Source organism: Amphiura filiformis, chromosome 8 (genome assembly GCF_039555335.1).
Source record: "Amphiura filiformis chromosome 8, Afil_fr2py, whole genome shotgun sequence".
NCBI classification, from domain to species: domain Eukaryota; kingdom Metazoa; phylum Echinodermata; class Ophiuroidea; order Amphilepidida; family Amphiuridae; genus Amphiura; species Amphiura filiformis.
Genome location: NC_092635.1, coordinates 41,342,698 through 41,365,816, shown reverse-complemented (window position 1 = coordinate 41,365,816; position 23,119 = coordinate 41,342,698). Strand labels below are relative to the sequence as shown.

Sequence of the window (23,119 nt, the reverse complement as noted above, 5' to 3'; positions counted from 1 at the left end):
GGGAGGGGGTCATAAATTTTTGGAAAGAAAAACTGGGGGTTCATACAATTTCTCATGACCAAAATGTAGGGAGTCACAAGATGGCCACAGATAGTGTGTTTATCTTATTCAAAAAGACTGATTTCAATACAATTTTAGCCTGTTTAGGGGGTAAGGTGTATGGATGGTGGGGGGGTCATATAATTTTTGTTGCCAAAATAGGGGAGGGGCGCAATTTTATTGATATCGACTACTTGTAAATTTGGGATCCCCCTTCTGAAAAAAATGCCAGACCCCTTAGTCTATAGTCAAAGTTTTTTTTTGTATCACCATAAATATTCTCTTACAGTTTCACTGCATCACACACTGCCATAGTGCGTTCCTGTAATGTGTGCTCCATTGAATCTAAGCCATCTATATTCCATGTGATCAATCTGAACTTTTGTTGGCTTGGTGTCCCTGAAGATGATTTGGAGGCACTGGTACTCTTGGTTGATGCTGGCTTCCTACCAGCTGCAGATGGTGCTCCTGCAGATGCAGATGGTGCTCCCGCAAATGGTGTTCCCACAGATGCAGATGGCGCTCCCGCAGGGTGGGGTGCAGAGGATGCATCACTGAATAATTAACACAAAAAATCGTTTTACACAACTTGACTTGATGCATGAACATTTAAAAAAAATTTATTCTTTAACACACAAGGCGGGCTTTATCGTGGGTTAGTGCAATATAGTCATATGCAGCACTTTTTTGGAAATTTAGTATTTGATGAATTGTGAACATACCGTAAAGATTCGCCTAATGGCGCACATGTCCTCCTTCGAAAATTCCAACAAGAATTATACGTCTGTGTCCATATTTTGCTGGTGGGATTTTTACAGGATAGTACTTTTAGATTAGTGCTTAAAATTCCAGTTATGTCAAGGTAGCCCATAGATACCCGGAAGGGAGGGGGCACTTAATACAAATGACCAAAATGGACTTTACAACTGTTATGAGTGGCACCAACTGTTTTGTTTTTTTATTGTATTTGTTACCGTTTTCTCTTTCATTTCTTCTTGCCATTTGCAGATATGTCGATTTAAGACCAAAAGGTTACTCAGTTACCAAGACCATATAGGGTGAGACTTTGGTGAGAACAAGAAATCATACGAACCATTGAGACGTCACACCATGGTTCATCATGTTTTTCTTTTTTTTCAGTTCATACCTTGTCTTTGGCCTCTTTGCTGCCGGGTCTGGTACAGAATCTGGTTCCTCAATCAAGTGTGCATCTGATTGCCCCTGTCTATACTTCTGAATGGCTATCTGGTGAAATTAATTACCATATATATTGAAAAGATGTCAATGTTGTGTATGACCGTGTTTATATATATTAAACAAAAGTTGTTATCAACATTGTGTTGTGTTTTGAATTACGTCCATACATAAATTAATTTGCACCGAATTCAATATATAAATAAAGCAAAACAAAAACAAGGCATTATATGTACAAGTGTGTTTGATGTGTTTGATTAAAAATTTAAAGAAAAATGCATCAACATAATCAATATTTGGGGAGAAAGGGGTAGGGGAAAAGATGAAGCTTCCTACAGTGTAACATCCCCTACCCGCACATACTTCAATCTACATACCCTGCGTTGTGCCATGAAGCAAGTGTCGCAAACACTGATTAGCCAAATGCAGTCCGTGAAAAGAAGAAAATAAGAATAATGCAATTATTCTCAGACTATGCCTGATAGTTGACGGTGGCTAGTCCCAATTCTCCTTATATCACCACCCAATAGGCAGTAAATTGGTACTTCTGATCTACTTCCACAACGATTCTTGACAGAATCCATTAGTCAAGATATATCTGCGATTCTGCGTAGAGCTAACTAGTCCAAAACTTTGCACCATTTTATGTCAAAATTGAAATAAAAATGTTTTGCACAAATTAAATTATTTCAATGTATGCCCAAAAATATTTATTTGAATTGGTGAAATTGTCTTTGAATTATGCCAAAAATAGTCATGTTGAGAGAATTAAGTGCCTAAACAGAGTAGACTGCGGAAAAGTCGTAAAATAATAGTCCATCATTTATCTGTTGACCATTTTATGAATATCATTTCAAAACTGAGTTTAGGGGTGGTGCAATAATTATATGCGAACCCTTACTACCCAAAGGGTGATGAATTATAGGGGGGGGGGAACAAACATTTTTTGCAGTCTACCAAAAGGAGGCTAAAAGGGGAGGCATGGGAGGAGGAATTCTTGGCACAGATATTTGGGGAAGGGTGAAATTAAGTGGGAGACGGGAGCTGTTTGGCCCCCAGAAACTCTGTGAAATGGCCCCTGGTTCCATCTCATTTGTAGTTGACCAGGGGACACTAGTAGTAGGTTTTTGCCGATTGTAGCACATTTCTGTATTTCCCGTGTAAATCGCCCCCAACCATCAAATACACAGTAAAATCACAGAAACCTGTCTATTTCCGTGTAAATCGACTCAACCACCAAATACACAGTAAAATCACAAAAACCTGTGTAACTGCCGTGTACACAGGATTATACAGAAAAACATCCTTGCATTTTTAATTCACCCCAATCCAAATTACACGGAAAAATTCCCCCTGCATTTTAACTTATCCAAAAAAAAAATGCAGGAGGAAAAAATTCCTCCTGCATCTTTTTTTATCTTTTCATTTTATTCATTTAAGAAAAAAATATTTAAAAAATAAAATATAATAAAAAATGGAATTATTCAAAAATCATTACAACGTTAAAAAGAAATAACTCTCGAATCAAAAGTAGAAAATAACCGTCTGTTCGTATTTTACAACAACCAGTGGGTTCAACTCAGTCAAAAAATCCAAACAAATTTTACAAACCCGTAACATTGCAGAATCGTTACAATGTCGGTCTATGTAAAGAGTTGGGAATTCCGACAAATAAGGGTAAAAAATATAGTTTGACTTATTACCAGAAAAATAGAGAGAAGTATTGTATGGCTTCAAAAAATATTATGAAAAAATAAAATCCTCGCGATATTGATTTTTTCAAAATAAAAAAAAAGGGTTTAAGAAAATAAAAAAATTGAATATAATAAAAGAAGATGAGAAGAATACTAAAATTTTCATCGAACGCTGAATGGGAGCGTTTTAAAAAAATCAAGAGAGAATATACGGTAAAGGGTCTACGAGTCATTACGAAAAATGCTGGCCTGCAAGGAGATTGGAGACGCACCAACAAAACCGATCTGATAAAATTTCTTCAAGAAAACTATGTCTTAGATCCGCTGGATGCTCCGATACCAAATATTGATGTACCCATTCTTGAACCAACGCTGTATACTACCCCCGCTCCACCGCTGGATGCTCCGATACAAAATATCGATGTACCCATTCTTGAACCAACGCCGTATACCACCACCCCCGTTCCACCCCAGATAGAAATAAAGCCAACGCAAGATTGGTCATTCTTGGATCCCCCCAACCCACCTCCCAGACGAACCAGATTTCAACGAAAGATTGCAAAGCTTTACAAACAGAAGGAAAAACCATTCGAAATTCAAGAAACCGAATCCGCTCTCAATCATTTTACGACTCGGTACAAAATCGATGGACTAGCTGGCTATCGCCAAACACATTTTTAGCAGCAACTAAACAAACTGTTGTGAACCTTTTAACCAACAATCGTCAAACAAAGGTTGTGCTAGTTCTTCGCTGCATGATGGAAAAGACGAATCTCCAAGCGGAGAACTTATCACCAAAGAAGCCGATTTACCTCCACTACGGATGTTAATCTGGAAGCCACCAATCTTGATGAGCTGTACGAAAAATGGAAAACCAAGATCTTGGAAAACATTGCGTCATTTCAAAACAGCGGAAGCGGATGGGTATTCAAATCGATCGTAGACTTGTGCATTCACACAGTTAAATACAAACCGATGAATGGTGCGTCATACATTCCGACTCCAAAAGATCTAGCCAAAAAAAGCGATCATCAATCTTAGAAATTATGACAACCAATGCTTCAAGTGGTCTATGGCTCGAGCCGTCAATAAAGTTCGCAAAAATCCAAATCGGATAGACACAAAACTTATGGTACAAGCCAAGAGCTCAACTGGGATGGTATCCCTTTCCAACCACCCTTAAAGATATTGACAAATTTGAGATGAATAATCCATCAATTTCCGTCAATGTCTTGGGATACGCCGAAAAAAAATTCATCCGAGAGGTTGTACAAAAATGAAGTCTACCCGCTGAGAGAAGGTGCTAGCAATCGAAAACACGAAGTTATTCTTCTTTTAATTTCGGGCAAAAATAAGGATGGCTATGACACCCAACATTACTGCGTTATCAAGAGTATGAGCAGACTAATGTAAATCACGAGAGAGTAAAATGGTCATGCTAGATATTATTGTATGCGATGTCTCATGTCCTACATCTCCAAACAAAAATTGGTGAAACATAAAGAGCTATGTCAAAATAATGAAATCGTGAAAATTGAAATGCCGGATCCAGAGAAGGATTCATCTCAGTATTTTAAACATCATTTCAAGTCTCAGAACGTCCCCTTTGTCGTGTACGCCGACTTTGAATCCTTAACGGTGCCGATACAAACCTGCCAACCGGAAGTTTCTCAGAAGACGACGAAATACCAAAAGCACGAACCATCGGGCTTTTGCTACTACATCAAGTGTTTTGATGACTCGGTGTACACTCAAGAACCAGTGATCTTCACCAAGGAATCCGAGGACCAAGATGTGGCTCAGATTTTTGTGGAAACTCTAGAGCAAAACATCAAAGAGATCCATCAACAATTCAAGTTCCAACAGGAGATGATCTTCGGGAGCAAGAGCGAGAGATCTTCAAAAAATCCACCCACTGCCACATCTGTAAGAATCCACTGACTCCCGATGATAAAGATAATTACAACGTCAGAGACCACTGTCACTATAAGGGAATCTTTAGAGGAGCTGCTCACAATCAGTGCAATCTTGCTTACAGGAAACCAAATTTCTTTCCCGTGATTTTTCATAATCTAGCCGGATATGACGCTCATCTGTTCATCAAGAATCTTGGCAAGACCGAGGGAAAGATCGACTGTATTCCTTCCAACGAAGAGAAGTACATCTCATTCACCAAGAAGATATTGGTTGACACCTTTACCAATAAGGAAGGAAAAGAAGTCGATGTCAAGCGTGATCTCAGATTTATCGACAGCTTCAAATTTATGGCTGCTGGACTTGGCAAACTCGTCGAAAATTTGGATGAGTTTTCTGAATTACCAAAATTTTATCAGGATGAACAACTTCAGCTGCTCATGAGAAAAGGGGTGTATCCGTACGATCACGTCAACTCTTTGGAAAAACTCCAGGAGACTAGTCTTCCACCCAAAGACGCCTTTTACTCCAAACTCAACGAAGAACACATTTCCGATGAGGATTATGAACACGCTCAAAAGGTGTGGGATACTTTTGGAATGAAAACCATGAGGGAGTACCACGATTTGTATCTTAAGTCGGACGTTCTTCTTCTAGCGGATGTTTTTGAGAGTTTTAGAAAAGTATGCTTGAAAAATTATCAGCTTGACCCCTGCTGGTACTACACAGCCCCAGGCCTATCCTATGACGCCATGTTGAAGAAAACAGGAATCAAACTAGATCTTTTAACGGATATTGATATGGCTCTGATGATCGAGAAGGGAATTAGAGGTGGGATATCCATGATTTCAACCAGATATTCAGAAGCAAATAACAAATACATGGGATCTGATTACGATCCGAGCAAGCCCTCCAAGTATATCCAATACCTCGACGCTAATAACCTCTATGGCTGGGCGATGAGTCAACCATTGCCAACCGGAGATTTCGAGTGGATGACTCCGAAACAGCTAGACTCTTGGGATGAAATCCCATGCATTCTTGAAGTGGATCTGGAATACCCTAAGAAGCTACACGACCTCCATAACGACTACCCCCTAGCTCCTGAGAGAGTCACCGTAAACAGGGTGGAAAAACTCATTCCAAATCTTGGAGATAAGGAAAAGTACGTCATTCACCACACGGCTTTGAAACAATGTCTAGACCTTGGACTCAAATTAACCAAGATCCACAGAGGAATCATATTTAATGAGAGTCCCTTTATGAAAAAGTACATCGATCTGAATACCGAGCTTCGCAAAAAATGCAAACTCGGAGTTTGAAAAGGATTTTTTTAAGTTGATGAATAACTCGGTTTTTGGCAAAACTATGGAAAACATCAGAAATCGTGTCAATGTTCATCTCGTGAATTCGGAACACAAAGCCATCAAATTAGCCGCGAAACCCAACTACGAGCGATGCACAATCTTTGATGAAAATCTTGTGGCTGTTCACATGAAGAAAATCAAACTTTACTTCAACAAGCCGATCTATCTTGGAATGAGTATTCTGGATATCTCAAAGACAAAGATGTATGACTTCCACTACAATTACATCAAGAGGAAGTATGGTGGAAGGGCAAAGCTTTGTATGACTGATACAGACTCACTGACCTATGAAATTCAGACTGAGGATTTTTACGCTGACATTTCAGATGATGTGGAAAAGCTTTTTGACACATCCAACTACCCAGTTGATCATCCGTCGAAAATTTCGACTGGAAAGAACAAAAAAGTTCCTGGCATGTTCAAAGACGAAGCCGGAGGAAAACAAATCGTCAAATTTGTTGGTCTCAGAGCAAAGTTGTACTCTTACAAAATGCATGAGGGAAAAGAGGAAAAGAGATGTAAGGGTGTCAAAAAAGCAGTCGTTGAAAGAAAAATTACCATCGACGACTACGAGCGTTGTCTCTTCGATGAGAAACTTCTGACGAGAACGATGAATGTGATTAGGAGTTACAAGCACGAGGTGTACACTGAAACCGTCAACAAAGTTGCCCTAGATCCACACGATGACAAACGAATTATACTTGAGGACAAAATTCACACATATGCACACAGTTACTGTGTTGAAAAACTTGAATAAGAAATTTTACTTCAAAACTCTGTCGGTGGCAACTGTGTACCCTCGGTACTATCATAAGCTCCTGTCTAACAAACACTCTCTTTGGTGCTCCCTTCGACAAATAGTACAAAATTGGATCACCCGGTGTCCTCACGATACTATCAACCGTGTAAGTTTCCAGAGACCAAATGGGATCGGTTGCGCGTCCTCTCTCACCTCCCTCCAACTCTCCGGGAGCGTACAAATACCTTAATCTCACGTTACCTGGAATTTTAATCTCATTTTTCAACTTCTGTGGAGCTGAAGACATCGTTTCAATCTTTTTCTTCTTGATAGTATCAACCGGTTTCATCCCTATCAGCCGAGTCTCTTCGCTGTTCAAAGCTCTGATCACATCCGGAAGCCTACCCACCCACTCGGTAGACCTCACATTTTTTGACCACGAGCTTCCATCAGTATTTCCTGCAGTACTGATAGCCAAACAGTCTTTCAGCCAAAGTTCTGTTGAATCTTTCAACAATTGCCTGAGCTCTATGTTGACCAGGCAACCCTCTTCTGATATCGACCTTGTGCTTTTTCATCACTTCGTTCACTTTGCCCATGAATTCTCTTCCAGGATCGACCTGCAGAAGCTTCGCCACTTTAAAACTCGAGAGTAAATTTTTTCAAATGCCTTAGCCACCTCCCCAGATTCCTTCAAGCTCAGAGGCTCAGCTTCCTTGTATCTGCTCGCGATATCCACCACAGTCAACGCGTTTGTAAAGCTTTTTCCTTTACTCGGTCTGTCGTGAGGGAGAAACAACAAATCGGCTTGATGAACTTTATTAGGTACACTTACGTTAAATTTTGCTCTGGGAATGTACTTCGGCGGTGGTAGGTAAATTTGCCACTGAGTCTGCTTTTCCAAAAAATTTCTAGCTTTTTTTTTCGTCACTCCAACCTCTTTTGCTAGCTTGTCTATCGCAGAAACACCCTTCCAATACCCTCTCGGACTGTAGTAAACCTTAGACATTTTAGTTTCAGCCATCTTTTATTTTTAGCCTCGATTTAAAAATAAAAAACAGTTTAAGAAAATCCTAATTAATAAAAAAGCGAACAAAATGGCAAAACAATCAAGCATAGCGAAGCAAGAATTTGAGCACTTGTTAGAAGAGCAAAAAGATCCACAATTTTGAAATGGGTTGAACTAGAAGAAGGAGAAATTTACAAAATTACCAATTTTGAGATCATGGAAACCAGGGTTGGAAAATCCGGAGTTATCACTCTCAGTGATAACACTCGAGTTTGGAGTTGTTCTACCCTAACAAAAAGGCTAGAGAACTTGGACTTCGGTAAATCAATAGCTTTTGTTAAACCCACGGGCAAAAAAGAAAGCAAAACAACCGGGAATATGTACCACAGTTTTGACCTTGTAGTAAAAGAGTTGGAATATGATGAAGACTCAGACTAGTCGTACAATCTACCATAACCAACAAAAAATCCCCTTTAGACATTCAGTCTAAAGGGGATTTTTTATTGATACAAAAATGAAGTGTACGAGTAAATATAAGCGTTGTTTTTGTAAATTGTGTAAAAAGAAAACTCGCCTTCGAAAACAGGACAAAAAACTGATTTGTCTATACGGTACCGAATTTAATCGGTTGTTTAAAGAACCCGCACGAGTGGAGCAAAGAGTTCCGCCAAAATGTAAAAATTGTAACTCAGAATATATAGTAGACGATGTGTGTTATGATTGTGGTTTAGAAAATGACGCGTCTCTTAACGAGAACTCACCCCGAGTTAACATCGACCAAATTCAACAACCGAAAAAATACTGCGAAACCAAGACCTACCAGTTTGAAGAATACATCGAAATCTATCTAGGAAATGTTACGAGTACTTCTGAGATTTTGATCGACGAGTTTGTTACAAAAATGAAGTGTACGAGTAAATATAAGCGCTGTTTTTGCAAATTGTGTAAAAGAAAACTCGCCTTCGAAAACAGAACAAAAAACCGATTTGTCTATACGGTACTGAATTTAATCAGTTGTTTAAAGAACCCGCGCGAGTGCAAAGCCTGCCAAAATATAACTCAAAATACAGTGGAAATGTTACGAGTACTTCTGAGATTTTGATCGACGAGTTTGTTAAAAATTTAAAAAAAAATAAAAAATGTTTGAGTCCCTTAGTAAAAAAGACTTGTTAAAAGTCTTTAGATCAGACCCAAAAGCCGTTCACAAGATTTACTACAAAATTACGGGTAATTTTCCCGTTGATTTTTGTCACGATCGCATTAATTTGTTATGCGATCTTGATAATATACTGAAAATTTATTTACAAAATAAACCCAAGAGAAATAATTTCAATATTCACTACGTTCTCTTCTACCTACTCAAACGAAGAAATTATCCCGTAACTCTTAACGATTTTCCAGAGATTAGAGGTTCAGCTCCCACCCAAATACTTTTATCCAAAGTATTTGATAGCGACCACACCGGTTCCTAGCAATCCCAGTCCGAGCAAAGCTAATTCCCCGTTCTGGATCGCTTTTGTTTGATCTTCGTCGAGATACTCTCCATCATAAAGATGTGGTTCGGGTGGAAAAGAATCCATCAAAATTCCCGTTAAATTATAATACTGTCTCATCGCGTCATCGGCGTCCGAAAAGGTTCTTTCCGCTGCGTGACCCTGTTTTTTAATTGATCGTTGATGTAATCTATTCTTGAAAGACGCGCTAGATTCCAAGAATCTTGGTCGTGCTGAAGTTTTTCGAGAGCGAGATCGTGTTTTTTGCGTTCTTCCGAACTGAGAGAGTTGAACCAATAATTGGTTCCTGAAAATGCCAAAGCGTTAAACACGGCTCCGATTAACATTGCCATTTTCTCTTTATTTTAAAATTTAAAAAATGAATGTTTTGCAGCCGCGGTTATAATTTCAGGAAGTGGTTGAAAAAATCACTAATAAGCCATAAAATAGTCGTACCAATTCATACATTGTTCGGTTTTATATTTCAAAAGACGTCTCTTTTTCCGTATGGAAAAATAAAACAGCGGGCTCTTCTTTTTTTTCTGACTGTACGGCTACGATGTATAGAGCCAACCAATTATAACAACAAATTTCATCCTCTACATCAGGAATATCGGCCCAAATAAGAGGATCTACCTTTAATCGGTCACCATTGGCGAGGAAGTGAATTCGGTTTCAACATCGATCTTGGTAACTTTGTAATCTTTGTTCAACTCTAGATCTTCAATTTTCAAAAGTGCCATCCTTTTATTATTAATTAAAAAAAACCCTCTTAGCACAAATAGTGCTAAGAGGGTTTTTCTACCTACCTTGACAGAATGTTTTCCTTGGACTAAGCCATAATTTGATCCGGAAGAATTCCTTGATTCACGAGCCAATCTCTGAGCATCGTAGCCGAAAAGACGCTCAAAGTCAACTTTCCAATATCCTCCGCGTCAAGCTGCGAGAGATTAGCCGGCTTCATTTTAGGAACTTTTTCATAACGAACGCAGTTAGCCCATATACCGAGACTTATCGTTGTTGCGTGATACGCGCCGTTTACGATCATTTTTACGTTTGGATTGGTTTCTGCCATCTTCTTTATTGTAACTAAAAATCATCGAAAGGATCGACTTTTGGTTGATGGTCGACCGCTGTGGTCACGGTGGGTGGGCTTTTAGTCGTACCGTTTAAGGTAGAATACCCATATGCCACTATCCCTCCAACGACTTACGACCGCTCCTCCAACAAGAACTGGACTTGACAACCAGTTTGACACGGTTGATTTTTCTGAAGGTGTACATGACGTTTCGTCTATGGTGGACGGGTTCTCCCGTGTTGTTTCCGCTGCTTCATAGGCTTTTAATTTTGCTAATTTTTCTCTGTTTTTTACGGCTAATGCCTTTCCAGCGGCAACCCTCTTTGGGTCTTTGACTTTTGCTTGACTCACTTTTGCTATCACCTTTGCCGGCTTCATGCAGATGTTGCTGTCGCTGTTGACACTTCCACCTTGGACGGAACGTTTACTGATTTGGTTTCTTGATCACTCATCTTTTATTATTAGAAAAAAATCTGAGCAGCACCTGAGCAGCACCTGAGCAAATTTGCTCAAGTATCTGAGCAGCACCTGAGCAGCACCTGAGCAAATTTGCTCAAGTATCTGAGCAGCACCTGAGCAGCACCTGAGCAAATTTGCTCAAGTATCTGAGCAGCACCTGAGCAGCACCTGAGCAAATTTGCTCAAGTACCATGGGAATTCAACCAAAAAAATTCAAGAGGAATAAATACTTCCTCTTGATTTTTTAGTTTCCAGGATCTCAATCAATCACATCAATACTTGGGGAGTCGTCTACTGTGCACTTCGCTTCTGGTGGAAAGTCAACTTTTTAACACCGTTGCTAGTTAACAGAATAGCCTCCAACGGAGCTAGCATATGTCCAAAACTATGATACAGCCCACAGGTCCATTTGTTTAAAGCTAAATCAATAAAGGGTCCTTCGTTCAGAGACTCTTCCAGAGCATCGCGATCGGTAATCGCCAAATTTTTTGGAAGGAAGAGTCCGACCAAATTTACGTAAGCGGTAACGAAGTGCTTTTTCATTGACCTGGTTACTATCCCACCCATGTGAGCCTCGTATCTGGCGTAGAGTCTCATCAGGCTCTTTTGATCAAGCCTATCGATCTCAGCAGAGGTTATGCTCTTTCCCAAATACTCTTTGCTTTTTCCTGCCTCTGCTACGCCTATCAACCGTTCCCGCAGCTGTTCCGTTTCGCCAAACTTCCTCACAGGTTCCTCCCGTGTAGCCGTACCGTCTAAGGTAGACATTCCGCCTATGGGGGGCAAAACGTCCACGGTCATCGCCTCGTTAACTATATCTTCAATTTCAGTCATGATTTTCTTTATCTTACGGCTAATATTGCAAAATCACGTCAGCAAGCATTTTTTTTTTTTTTTTTATCTTTGTACTCAAATCCTCTGGGTGGATGTAGAAATAGATTTAATTTCGAATATTGATTTTTTTCTAGTTTTTCATTCAATGCCTCCCTCTTTTCTTTGGGAACTACTTTGTTCTCCTTCATGATGGTGACGAAATCATCTTCATCTTTGCAATAGAAGGTAGACAGCCATTTGACCTGTCTTCTAATGGTTTTGGGAACTGCTACGTAAGCTTGAGTGAGCATCCAAAGAGAGCAGTTATCGTGTCTGCCGGAACAAGCGAGTTTTGTTAGAACGCTTCTTTTTTGTCGATTCCTTCTTCGGCTATGCTATCGTCGATCAGAAACAGAACCTGGGAGTCATCCATTTTTCCGATAGTTTCCCAAAATACCTTGATCGCTAATTGAAATTGATCGTCTTTGTTAGGAAACCATTCTTCCGGATCGATCATAAATACTTGGTAGGGATTATCGAAGATCCACTGCCTACTGCGGTAAGTCAAATTATTAACCCAGTTCGGACAGATGATCACTATGTAAGCGAAAAATCCGCGATATTCGTTTTCTAATAGATTTAAAACATGCTCGGTTTTGCCGGACATGGTTTCGCCTGAGATTATCGCCGAGTGCGCGTGTTTTGGAAACATCTTTTATTCTACCATAGGCAGAATGTCTAGTAGTTCACACTCTGCAATTTTCCGGCTTCGATATTCACCCGTGCATCCTGTATGTAGTACACGTAAGCGTTCAACGCTCCTGCCGTCTCGGCTTCTTTTTCGATCTCGATCTGAATACTCTGACTAGCTCCTTCAATTTTCCTACCAGATCCATGCAACGTGTCATCATCCGTGGTTCTCATGTCCAACCAAAGACCATACTTGCTCGTGAGATAATCTCGTCTCTTCACATCAGCCAATCCCGCTTCCTTGATTACGTGTGGAGCGGTTCTGAGTTGTGCATCCGGGAGGTGCGTTGGGCTGTCGGTGAAGTGATGGTGCGACAGCATCCCGGAGGAGTACAGCTGATTTGGAACACCGTCGAAGTTGTTGAAACTTTCTTGATCTTTGGGTTGTAGAACTTTTCGGTATCTCGAAAGCGTAATTGGCTCCTCCTCCATCCGCAGCTGGGTCTCACGAAGAGAATCAGAATACCTTTCATGGACTTTGCTCGCGGTGCTAGAGCGATATTCAGACGCTGTCTGACTTGTTCAGTGACTCCTTGCTATGTCTGATAACTCTGTCGCATATGACGACGCTTTTTCCATTCACCTTGTTCCTGATATTCATCGCTAGCTCAGGATCATTGACTACATCAAACTCAAGGGTAATATCTGAGATGGAATAGCTGGCTGCTGTATCCGTGGACACCACGACTTTTCCGTAATTGTTGAACGTCAGCTCGTAACTCAGCCTGTCCTTCATCTCGTACTGAAAATATGGATTATGAGAATTCAGCATCTCAAAGTCCAGAGGGATACAAAACATGTTGTCACCAAAGGACTTTCCTTCAGCGATATCCTTGGCATCTGCACCTTTGTCACCAGCGTCGATTCTTATTTTTCGACCTGCCGCAGACTGGATACCCTGATCAGAGGCGTTCTCTCTTTCCTCGCTTCGTCTTCCAGAGATCTTGGTAGCATAGGAAAATATCAGCATCGTTCAGAGTGAAGATACTCTGCCCTTCCAATTTAACCTCAATTTTTGACACTATCGCTCTTCCGAGATTATTTACGATAGTCCTGTTAAGATCTTGATTTCCACCAGAGGCGGAATTTAGAGCAATCTTGAACCAAAGTAAACTCGTTCCAGGGTATATTCGTCATCTTTTCCAAGACCAGGAAATCTCACCGTAAGAATTCGGTTTGGTCGATGGTACTCGAACGTCGTATTCGAATACTACGTCTATCACCTTTAACTCCTCGCGCTTTGCGAAGTTGTCGGTATGGGTTCAATTTGTATCCGTATTCAGTCGACATCTTTTATTTATACGTAAAATAAAAACCAAAAGATGGAAGATTTTAATCCTGTAGAAGACATTCAGATGGATGACTTCGGTGAATTTGGAAATACGATCAGAAATACCACGGGAGCAGCTGGTGGTACACCGGCTGAGACTGATTTTGGAGGTGGACAGATTGAAACAGAGGTTAAGGTGTACTCCCAGAGACGTAGAGGAAGCGTCGAATGGGAAAATCATCTCACTGAAGATGACATCAACAGCGTGGCGAGTTTAGAACGCCGACTCCAAGATCTTCGCGGCGATGATATTCAAAGAGGAATTCCAGAGGTGACAGAGTACATTGAAACACAGAGAGATATTTACGCAGAACTTTCCGCGCGTTGGAAAGAGTATGTCGAGAATCAAAGGCAAAAATTCTCTCTCGACGACGCTACGAGAGAAGGGGATACGTTTCGCAAGGACACAACATGGTCGCTTGAGCGTGATACTATTTTTGTCAAATACGAAAAAGGCAAAAAAGTAAGACTTACCAAAGAAGGAAATCCACGACAATTCCTAGCTCTTAGCTATATTAAAAAACTATATGGAGATGGAGCTGCGTCGTTTTTACGAGAAACGCTGGGAGTTAAGGATTTTGCAAGCTCTAGTGAAAAAACACAACAACTAGCCAAACAGGTTGAAAGTAGTATCAGTCAAGCAATCAATACCCCCACTGGGCCTTCCACCCAGGGTGGAGCACGTAAAAATCCGTTTGCAAAATCGGTTCAACAATCAGATGAATTGGGTGAACAGTTAGTTAGGGATCCCATTGCAAACCAAGAGGAAATCAGTAATTTTTTGAATGAAGAAGGACAACTAAAAAAGCTGTCCGACGTTTACAACCATCTTGTCGAAAGAAGGGGTGAAAAAGTCACCGAACTAAAAAACTTGAAATCCAAAGGTGATCGTTCAGTTAGTTTCGTTAATCCAACATACGAAGGTGAGGAAGAAGAACCTCTATTACCAGTAAGCGAAGAAGACGCTGAAAGAGCTAGAGAACTGGAAACAGAAATTGAGGATTTTGACAAAGCTATTGCTGACCAAGACATCAAGGTCAAAAATTCGTTTCATCGTTTGCGAGATTCTATCAAAAATTTTATCGATAGCGATGGCTCTTTGCGTGAACAAGTTAGCACGTTATTTCGACGAGAGGGGGTTACTATTGTATCAATCATAACCGCAATTGGTATGACAATTGCTACCGTTGTTGAGGGAATACTCATAGCAACCAAATCAGCAATTTCAGCCGTCACTCCCGCACCTAAGCCTGTACCTCCAAAACCAAAGCCTCCAAAGCCAGGACCAAAGCCACCAGTGCCTCCAAAGCCAAAAACGTGGACCGATTGGATTAAGGATCAGCTCAAAAAAATAGCTAATCTCCTTTTTAAACTTGGAGACAAAGCCCTGACAGCGCTTCCGGGAGTCATCGGAGCCGTGGTGAATTTCTGTCTGAAAGCAGCGGGAAGCGTCGCCGGATTTTTAGCCGATCATCTGTGGACTTTCGCTCTGGCCGTCGGATTTTTGCTATACACCACGGTGACGGAATTTGCTAAAAAGAAAAAGTCCTCTCACTAAAATTTTTTTTAAATCCAGAAAAATAAAAATACCACGGCAGCTGCCAAAATTATACTGAGCTTCTTCTCGTCGTGCGCCAAAGGAATGTCTTCTAAAACAGGCGGGCTTTTTATTACGGACGGTAGCGGAACAGGCGTCTCAAAAGACGGGCTTTCCGCGAAGCGAACGCCTCGAGAGCAAGAGGTTCGCGCTCACCTCCGAGTTGAGTCCGATTCGCATGTCGGGTGTGGCGATCTGGATCAGATTGTTGTATCCGTTTGCAGTTCCTATTAGAATTTCCATATCGCTCGGAATCAGGTAGAGTCCGTGAGCCACGACGAAATCCAGTTTGCTCCGTGCAAATTGCAGGGTCTTTTGATACCTGTCGATCGAATCGGGAAGATTCACGGCTGAATTAATCGCATCTTCGACATTCGCTAGAAATTGCTTCTGAGCGTCGAACGCCTTGCCAGAACCCAGGATGCTGCTCCGAGTCTGAGCCTGACTTCCAAGGGTGGCCCAGACCAGGGTTCTGATGCTGTCGTTTATTCTGGACACTCCGGCTCGGGAGAATTCCTCGGATGAGACGTCCGAAACGAAAGCTCCGATCGCCGCTATTGAATCGCCCTTGTGAATCGATCTGTCGGTTATACCCGGATCGTGGTCGAACTGCTGGTCCATCCAGATCTCGTAAGTCGCGTCCCTACTGTTACCGAGAAAATTTACGTGACCGGGAACGAAGACCGTAAAATCGGTCAGATTCGGATCTTTCGCAATTTCTACTTTGTCGTTCGTCTTCAAACTAAAATCCTCGTGGTAAGTTCGAGTGAATTTGGCGTACCCATTCCGTTCCACGGATCGAACTTTTGCCTCAATTTGTTCTCGGGTTGACTCAATTGAGCAGATTCTCTCGTGAGACGTGCGTGTCGATCCCGTTGTTCGTGGCGTTCCAGGCGGGGTTAGAGGGAAGCGGACAGCTCATCTCAGACAGGATCCTTCTGATCTGATAGTACGCGTGAAATCTGAACACGGATCGAATCATCGGATCTTTGTGACTGAGAAGTTCTTTGGACACCCGCATCCTGGCGTGGCGCACCAGACCGCGAAGTTCAGCTGGTTTTGCCAGAATTGTATCTGGTTGGAGAGCCAGTCATCGTTACACGGTTTTTGTCCGTGACTCTCGGAAGTTTGTACTTTTGCCACAAACTGGGAAATCTTACGTAAAATTTTCCTTTTTGCTGACTTGAATTTCTTGATTTACTGAGACTGAAACCGTAAGTGCGTCGGTTCAATACTCCTCCGGTTCTCATTTTATTGAAAGATAAAAAAAAAAAAATTATTGTCACAATTACCGGCACGGGCAAAGGAAAACCTTATCGCCCGTTGCAAAGTATAGACAATAACGGCAAAAACTTAAAAATTGGAATCAAAAGGATCTCGGTCGAGTAGGTTGGTTCAACGTCGAAGAGGAACTAGAGTGGAGGTACACTCAAGGAGGGCAGGGACCTGAAGAAGCGATAAAAATAAGCCGGGGCTGTATAATTTTGACCTGCTCATGAAAGAATTCACGAGCCAGATCGATGGTTTCAATTCGAAGTCGACAAACGCGATGGGAAACTCAACATGACAATCCCGAGCAGTATCAGATTTGGTTTCGGACCGCGTTAGAAAATGTTCGGATTGACGACGAAGGGTGGCTAGCGGATGGTGAATACACGGGAGATCGGGCAATAGAATTTTTACCTCGAAGAATTCTCGTATACCTAAATCAGCTGTCAACCACGGACAATCTCGTGAGACAACGACGACGTTCTGCAGGGAGGTCGAGTTCTTGGGTCTATCGATCTCACAAACGCCGCGTTCGGAGAATACTTTGTTTCGACCGACAAAAAGCCGAGTTTAAAAAAACTACAAAACGGAACCATCCACGAGCTCGACTTCAACTTCAAAGTAGAATGGAAAAATTCTTCGAGAAAGCTCAATAATCACGCTCAACCGCTGGATTTGGAATTTGAAATCCGATAAAATAAAAGAAAGAATGTCTATCCGGGGACCAACGATCAAAAAAAAATCAACGTCAATAGCTGACGAAGATGTTGATCTTTCCGCGGTACCTCAAAAAAAAACTGGAGCGCGAATGACCGGAAGGATTAACATGGGAGGGAAAAAAATAACGGGGTTGATGAATCCAACCGACCCTCAAGATGCAGCTACTATGGGTTCCGTGACCAGCCTAACCTCATGGTTAAACGACAGAAAAGTTTGAAGGATGGTGACTCGATGACCGGCGAACTTCGCTATGAGCGGCAATAGAGTCACGGGTCTTGGAACTCCCACGGACAACGAGGACGCCAGCTGACAAAAAGTACGTGAGACCTGCAAATTGGACACGAGCACGATACCAGCTTGCATGTTTTGGAGAGAGTCATGGTATGGATGAACGAAGACGGAACGCACTATGTTTCCATCCGAGCCAAAAAAACATCGACTTGGAGAGAGACAAGTTGATCGAAATTAAAAACGGAATGAACAACACTTTCAACGCTAGGCCTATGCAAATTGGCATCACTGCTGGGTTTACTGAATTTACGAATCCCGGAAAAGATTTGACCCCATGCGACTCACTAGACCTTTAGAAATTTTCTTCAACAACCCACATTTTATTGTTCAGCCTTGGAACCTCTCTTTTTCGGTAAAATCGGGAGTGAACCCGCCGAACGCCCCAGCAAACGCTTGTTCTTTGACGTTTCAGTCTAATGTGAATTTCTTCATGTACCTAAATATTACTTGGACCGACGACTCGATATCGTTCAAAGTGTTAAATAACGCGCGGCAAACCCTCTTTTCCGCATCCGTTCAAACGGACACTACTATTATGCATCATGTCTCGATCGAGTACGTTGAAAATAAGCTTTGCTTTTGGATCAACGGAGTTTCAGCAGATGTCTACAGAACTCAAGCCCTGGTAAGTCTCCTTGGAATCAACATGAATTTTGAGCAACTGGGAATACTTAGCTTCTACGAAAAAAATTTAACCAAGCAAGAAATCATACAGCATTTCGTTGAAAACCACGTTTTAAACTTTACGGATGATGAAGTTCTAATTGACTAATTAAATAAAAGGATGAAAAACCTACAGCACCGCAAAATATACCCTGATCTTCCACAAGGAGAGGATCAGGGAGTTCAATTCGACTAAGTAAGATATCCGAAATCCATGACTCCCTCGAAAAGGAAGTTGACCAAAGAGATCAACTAAGGAGAAAATACAAAACAGTTTGGAATGTGTTTTACAACACGGCTCAAGTAGCAGGACTCAAATCGCAGTTGGAAGCGGAACGGAGCTGTCGGAACTCTAGCCACGGGTGTTGGAGCTTTTCGTAAGCATTCCTCTCGGAGGAATAGCAATTTTGGAGGTGTTCTTAGTGGAGCATGCGTGGCTCTCGGAAAAGCAACGATGAAGAAGGTCGAAAAGCACGAAAGTGTCAAAAGAACCGCAGAGTCCAGTTTAAACACGGTGAATGATCTGGTGTCTAGAGCTCTTGAAGATGGAGTTGTGAGCAATGAGGATTTCCATCACATTCTGCGGGAAATGGAAAACTACCGAGGTCACAAGGCTGGAATCAAGCACAGAACCAGAGCGGATCTAATTGAACTTACGACTGATAGAGAACGTGAAATTCGCACAGAGGCAGAACAGGCTGGACTGGAAAGAGGAAAAAAAGAAGCTTTGGAGAGTCTCCAAGTACATTGAATCCGTGAGAAAATAAAAATTAGAAATCAAATTTGTTTTGTATAAATAAAAATAAAATGGATCTTCCAAATCTAACGGACGACAACTGGGTTAAGAACCTAAAAGCGTACGGAGAGTATCGAAAAGAAATGTGGGATGATGAAGGAAAACCATGCGGCGTTTGGAGATGGTACTATGACGAGAAAAAAACAAAAATGAAGGCTGAGATGGTGTTTGATGATAATTATCCCACGTACATGACGTGTTGGTACAAAAACGGATTAGTAAAAGCTGAAGGTAAATACAAAGACGGCGCACCTAGAGAACCGTGGGAATTTTGTGCTGGACGGGATCCTTTAGTTACTGGATAGGCCGCATTTGTAGTAACCTACTTAATTACAACCATTTTAAACTGGGTGTGGTAAACTACAACAAAAACCTCTTGTGATTAATAATCACAAGAGGTTTTTTTTATTCTGCACGACCTACTCATTCCGTCTTTTTAGCATCGTTGTAGGCTTTCAAAATTTTTGTCATACGCTTGACTTCCATCCTGATTCTTCTCTCGGGAGAATCCAAAAGAGCGCTCGTGAGAATCCAAAATGCTACGATCATCTTTATTTTAATAAAAAAAATGGTTTTTCTGTATAATCCTGTGTACACGGCAGTTACACAGGTTTTTGTGATTTTACTGTGTATTTGGTGGTTGAGTCGATTTACACGGAAATAGACAGGTTTCTGTGATTTTACTGTGTATTTGATGGTTGGGGGCGATTTACACGGGAAATACAGAAATGTGCTACAATCGGCAAAAACCTACTACTACACTTTTCTCACAAAATTGGCCCCCTGCTGGCCCCCTAGATAGCGAACCAAAAATATCACATTCAAAGCAACTAAAGCTTATTTATTCACCCAGCACATCTTTATTTTTATTGGTCCCTTGGTATTAATTGGAAATGGCCCCTGGTTCCTCCAAACCAGGGGCCACTTTTTTGCCTAAGTGGCCCCTGGCACAAGCTCTCTTATTTTCACCCTTGTATTTGGGCATAGTTTTGATGCCCTAAACAGATATTGAAACATGTGCAAAATTTTCAGCTTTGCCACTTGACTGGACAATTTTTAGGTTTTAAATTGGGGTCCCCCAAAATCTGGCATGTGTAAAGGGGCAAGGCAAAGCTTTTTGTTGAAAGGGGAGGGGCATGACTCTTGCAACCAAGGTCTTAGCCAGCCATACAGTCTGCCCAACTAATCTAATTTTAGACAGGTATATTTAATGGATTTTACAGATGTGAGAGCTCTAGGAGCAATTGCCGAATAGGGTGCAACTCTACTAGTCTTATTACAAGACTGCCCTACCCCAACCCTAACCCTAAACTCCGTAAACGAGGACTGGACTCAAGTCTAGCAAGTTGCACTCTATTCGGTAATTGTACCGAGCTCTAAAATAGTTGATTTTAAGGGAATATGAACTTGGGACTAATTCAAAGTGACATGTAAAGGCCAAATCAGGACATATTTGAACCCAGTGACCCTTCCATGGGTATAGACAAGTTGTTTTATATTTGAGGGTCAAATTTTGGGATGAGTGGTTTCTGATTTCTGGCTAAGACTCTGAGCAACTGACCAAGATGTCTATCATTTCTATTCATAATGTTCATTTCAAGTGATCGAGGTTGGTATGGTAGAGATTTCTCATGAACCGGGCTCATGAATATAAATGTGCACTCATTCTTTAGAAATTAAACTGCCCAAGCGACGTAATTAGCTTGTGTTTGTCTCTGGCCTCAAATCACTCAGTGTTCCAAAAGCAATGCAATCGGTGAGCAAATTCGAAACTTGACTTCTTGAGTAAGAGGATAAATAAAATAAAAACATATCAAAGCCATGTGTGATTTGCATAAAGAATTAAATCCTAATTAAATGTTAGTTTTCACTGAGACTGACCACATTGTCCCCTTTTAATTTCGAGCCAAACAAATCTCCAGGTAAAACAGTGCCCACATCCCACAATGTGTGTATTAGGGGGTAATTAGCTCGCCGATCATATTATCAATAGTCTCAGATATTATTATCATGCATATTGGCGTAGATCACACAACTAGGACAAACAAACAAGACGTCAGACGAATGGCGATATGCACACAGTACATCACCGATTCAATAAATACACTGTTCATCACCAATCAATGCAATGTGTTTAGCCACCACTCGATCGGTGAACTCTGCACTGAATAAGTCCGCAGATCGCCGGTTTAAAAATAAATACTTAAATTTTACTGTAATTAAAGCACTTCAGGCTTAGTCTTTCACATGGTATTTTTAGATGGTCCACCGGCAGCTACCGGCATTTTTTATACAGAGTCAGAGAATATAGTTATACAATCATGCAAAAAGTAGAAATTCAACAAAAATTGAGGGTGTCGCTGTGGAACAAATTACACATTATGGCTTTAAATTAGTAATCAACTGTTAGGTAATCTTACATTGACATTCCATCCTGAGTCCTCCAGATAAAACTGAGCTAAGCCTATGTCTCCCTCCTCTATCAGCAGTCCTGTCACACTGCAGAATTCGACGCAAGCCGAATATTGCAGATCATTTCCTGAAAAATCAATATCGCTGTTCGCCATACTGAGCTGAATTTAAATATATAATATTATTAGATGATGTTAGGCCATGAAGATGACTGTGGGGTAAAATCAAGCAAAGTTGGGCAGCACAATTCGAAGTCGAATGTTTTCCCGAAATACAAGGTTTGTTTACAACTTGTCCATGTGTCATACAGTATGTCAGCCCTGTGCGAGTAATCAATATTGGGCAATGATAGTAAACAAGAAGAGTCTTTAAAAAAGATCTACAGTCATCAAGCCTTTCCATAGGAGCTCATAGGGCTGTGCAATATTATATGATGAGCACTGGTGGGAAGGTAAAATCGGGGAGGGGAGGAAGCAATTTTGGCAAGCCGAGAGGGGGTAAGCGATTTTTGGTACACATTCATGGGGCGCTTTTTAAATAAAACGCTAAAAAAGAAAGGCTCAACCATGTACGCCTGGGTAGGCCCTACTCATGTATAAAAGTTGTAAACATCCGCGTGAATTGACTTTCAAAAATGAACCTAAGCTGGGATGTTGAAATGTGTCAAACTAGCCCTAAACAAGGATTTTACTCAAAAAATCACCCTAAAAGCCAGGGGAATAAAAAAAATAGGCCTACAACACTATTTTTTTTTGATTAAAAAATATCTTGTTTTGTCAAATAAAACATCCTTCAGTTAGTTCTAACTGGCAATAAAAGTCAAATTTTACTATTTGGTTAATTTATGCTGTGACAATCAAGCCCAAAGACTTAAATTCTACAAAGACTAATTTCAAGTTTTACATTTCAATATTTTTTTCATAACCAATTACCGGTATCAAAAATAACATAAAATATTCAAATTAGGGGCTAACTTTTAGCCTATACCAGTACTCAATATTTTGAATACTTAGACTTGTGTCAAGTCTTAGAATTGTGTGACTACAATAGTAAAGAAAGCATGCAAAATTGTAATTCTGTTCACAGAATACCAGATTTGTATTTTTAAGCCTATTTTACAAGTTGACCTCAAATGACCTTTGACCTCCATATGTGACCTTTGATACCACTAATACATGAATGTAGGCCTACCCATTAATAGTGCACCTATGACCCAAGTTTGGTTGCAATAGCATTTGATATTGTGAAGAAATTAAGATTACATAATATTCAATAAATTTGCAATGCGCAAATTTCTATCAAAATTGCGGCCAAGAATACTATTCCAATTCAAAATTACAAAGACTTGAATAGTGAGGTCACCACCGGGGATCAGGCTCGAGGTTACACTCACATTGATACGCATTGGTCATATGTCCAGAAAATTTTCCTGTGAAAATTTACCTATTAATGTTGACTGCCTGAGGGCATTTAATCAAAATAACCGAAACTA

The 23,119-nt window shown here is 40.9% G+C and overlaps 1 protein-coding gene across 1 annotated transcript in view; it reads right to left on the bottom strand.

The window, feature by feature from the left end:
• The window catches only part of LOC140159045 (tyrosyl-DNA phosphodiesterase 2-like), a 29,061-nt gene extending 7,042 nt beyond the window's left edge, over nucleotides 1-22,019 (bottom strand). Inside the window, exons 1-3 of the mRNA XM_072182372.1 lie at nucleotides 21,636-22,019; nucleotides 1,187-1,284; nucleotides 327-593 (exon numbers count right to left, since the gene is read on the bottom strand). Coding sequence (XP_072038473.1) covers nucleotides 327-593; nucleotides 1,187-1,284; nucleotides 21,636-21,782 — 512 coding nt within the window. The 5' untranslated portion in view covers nucleotides 21,783-22,019. The remainder of the gene's footprint in view (nucleotides 1-326; nucleotides 594-1,186; nucleotides 1,285-21,635) is intronic.
• Nucleotides 22,020-23,119: the final 1,100 nt, after the last annotated feature.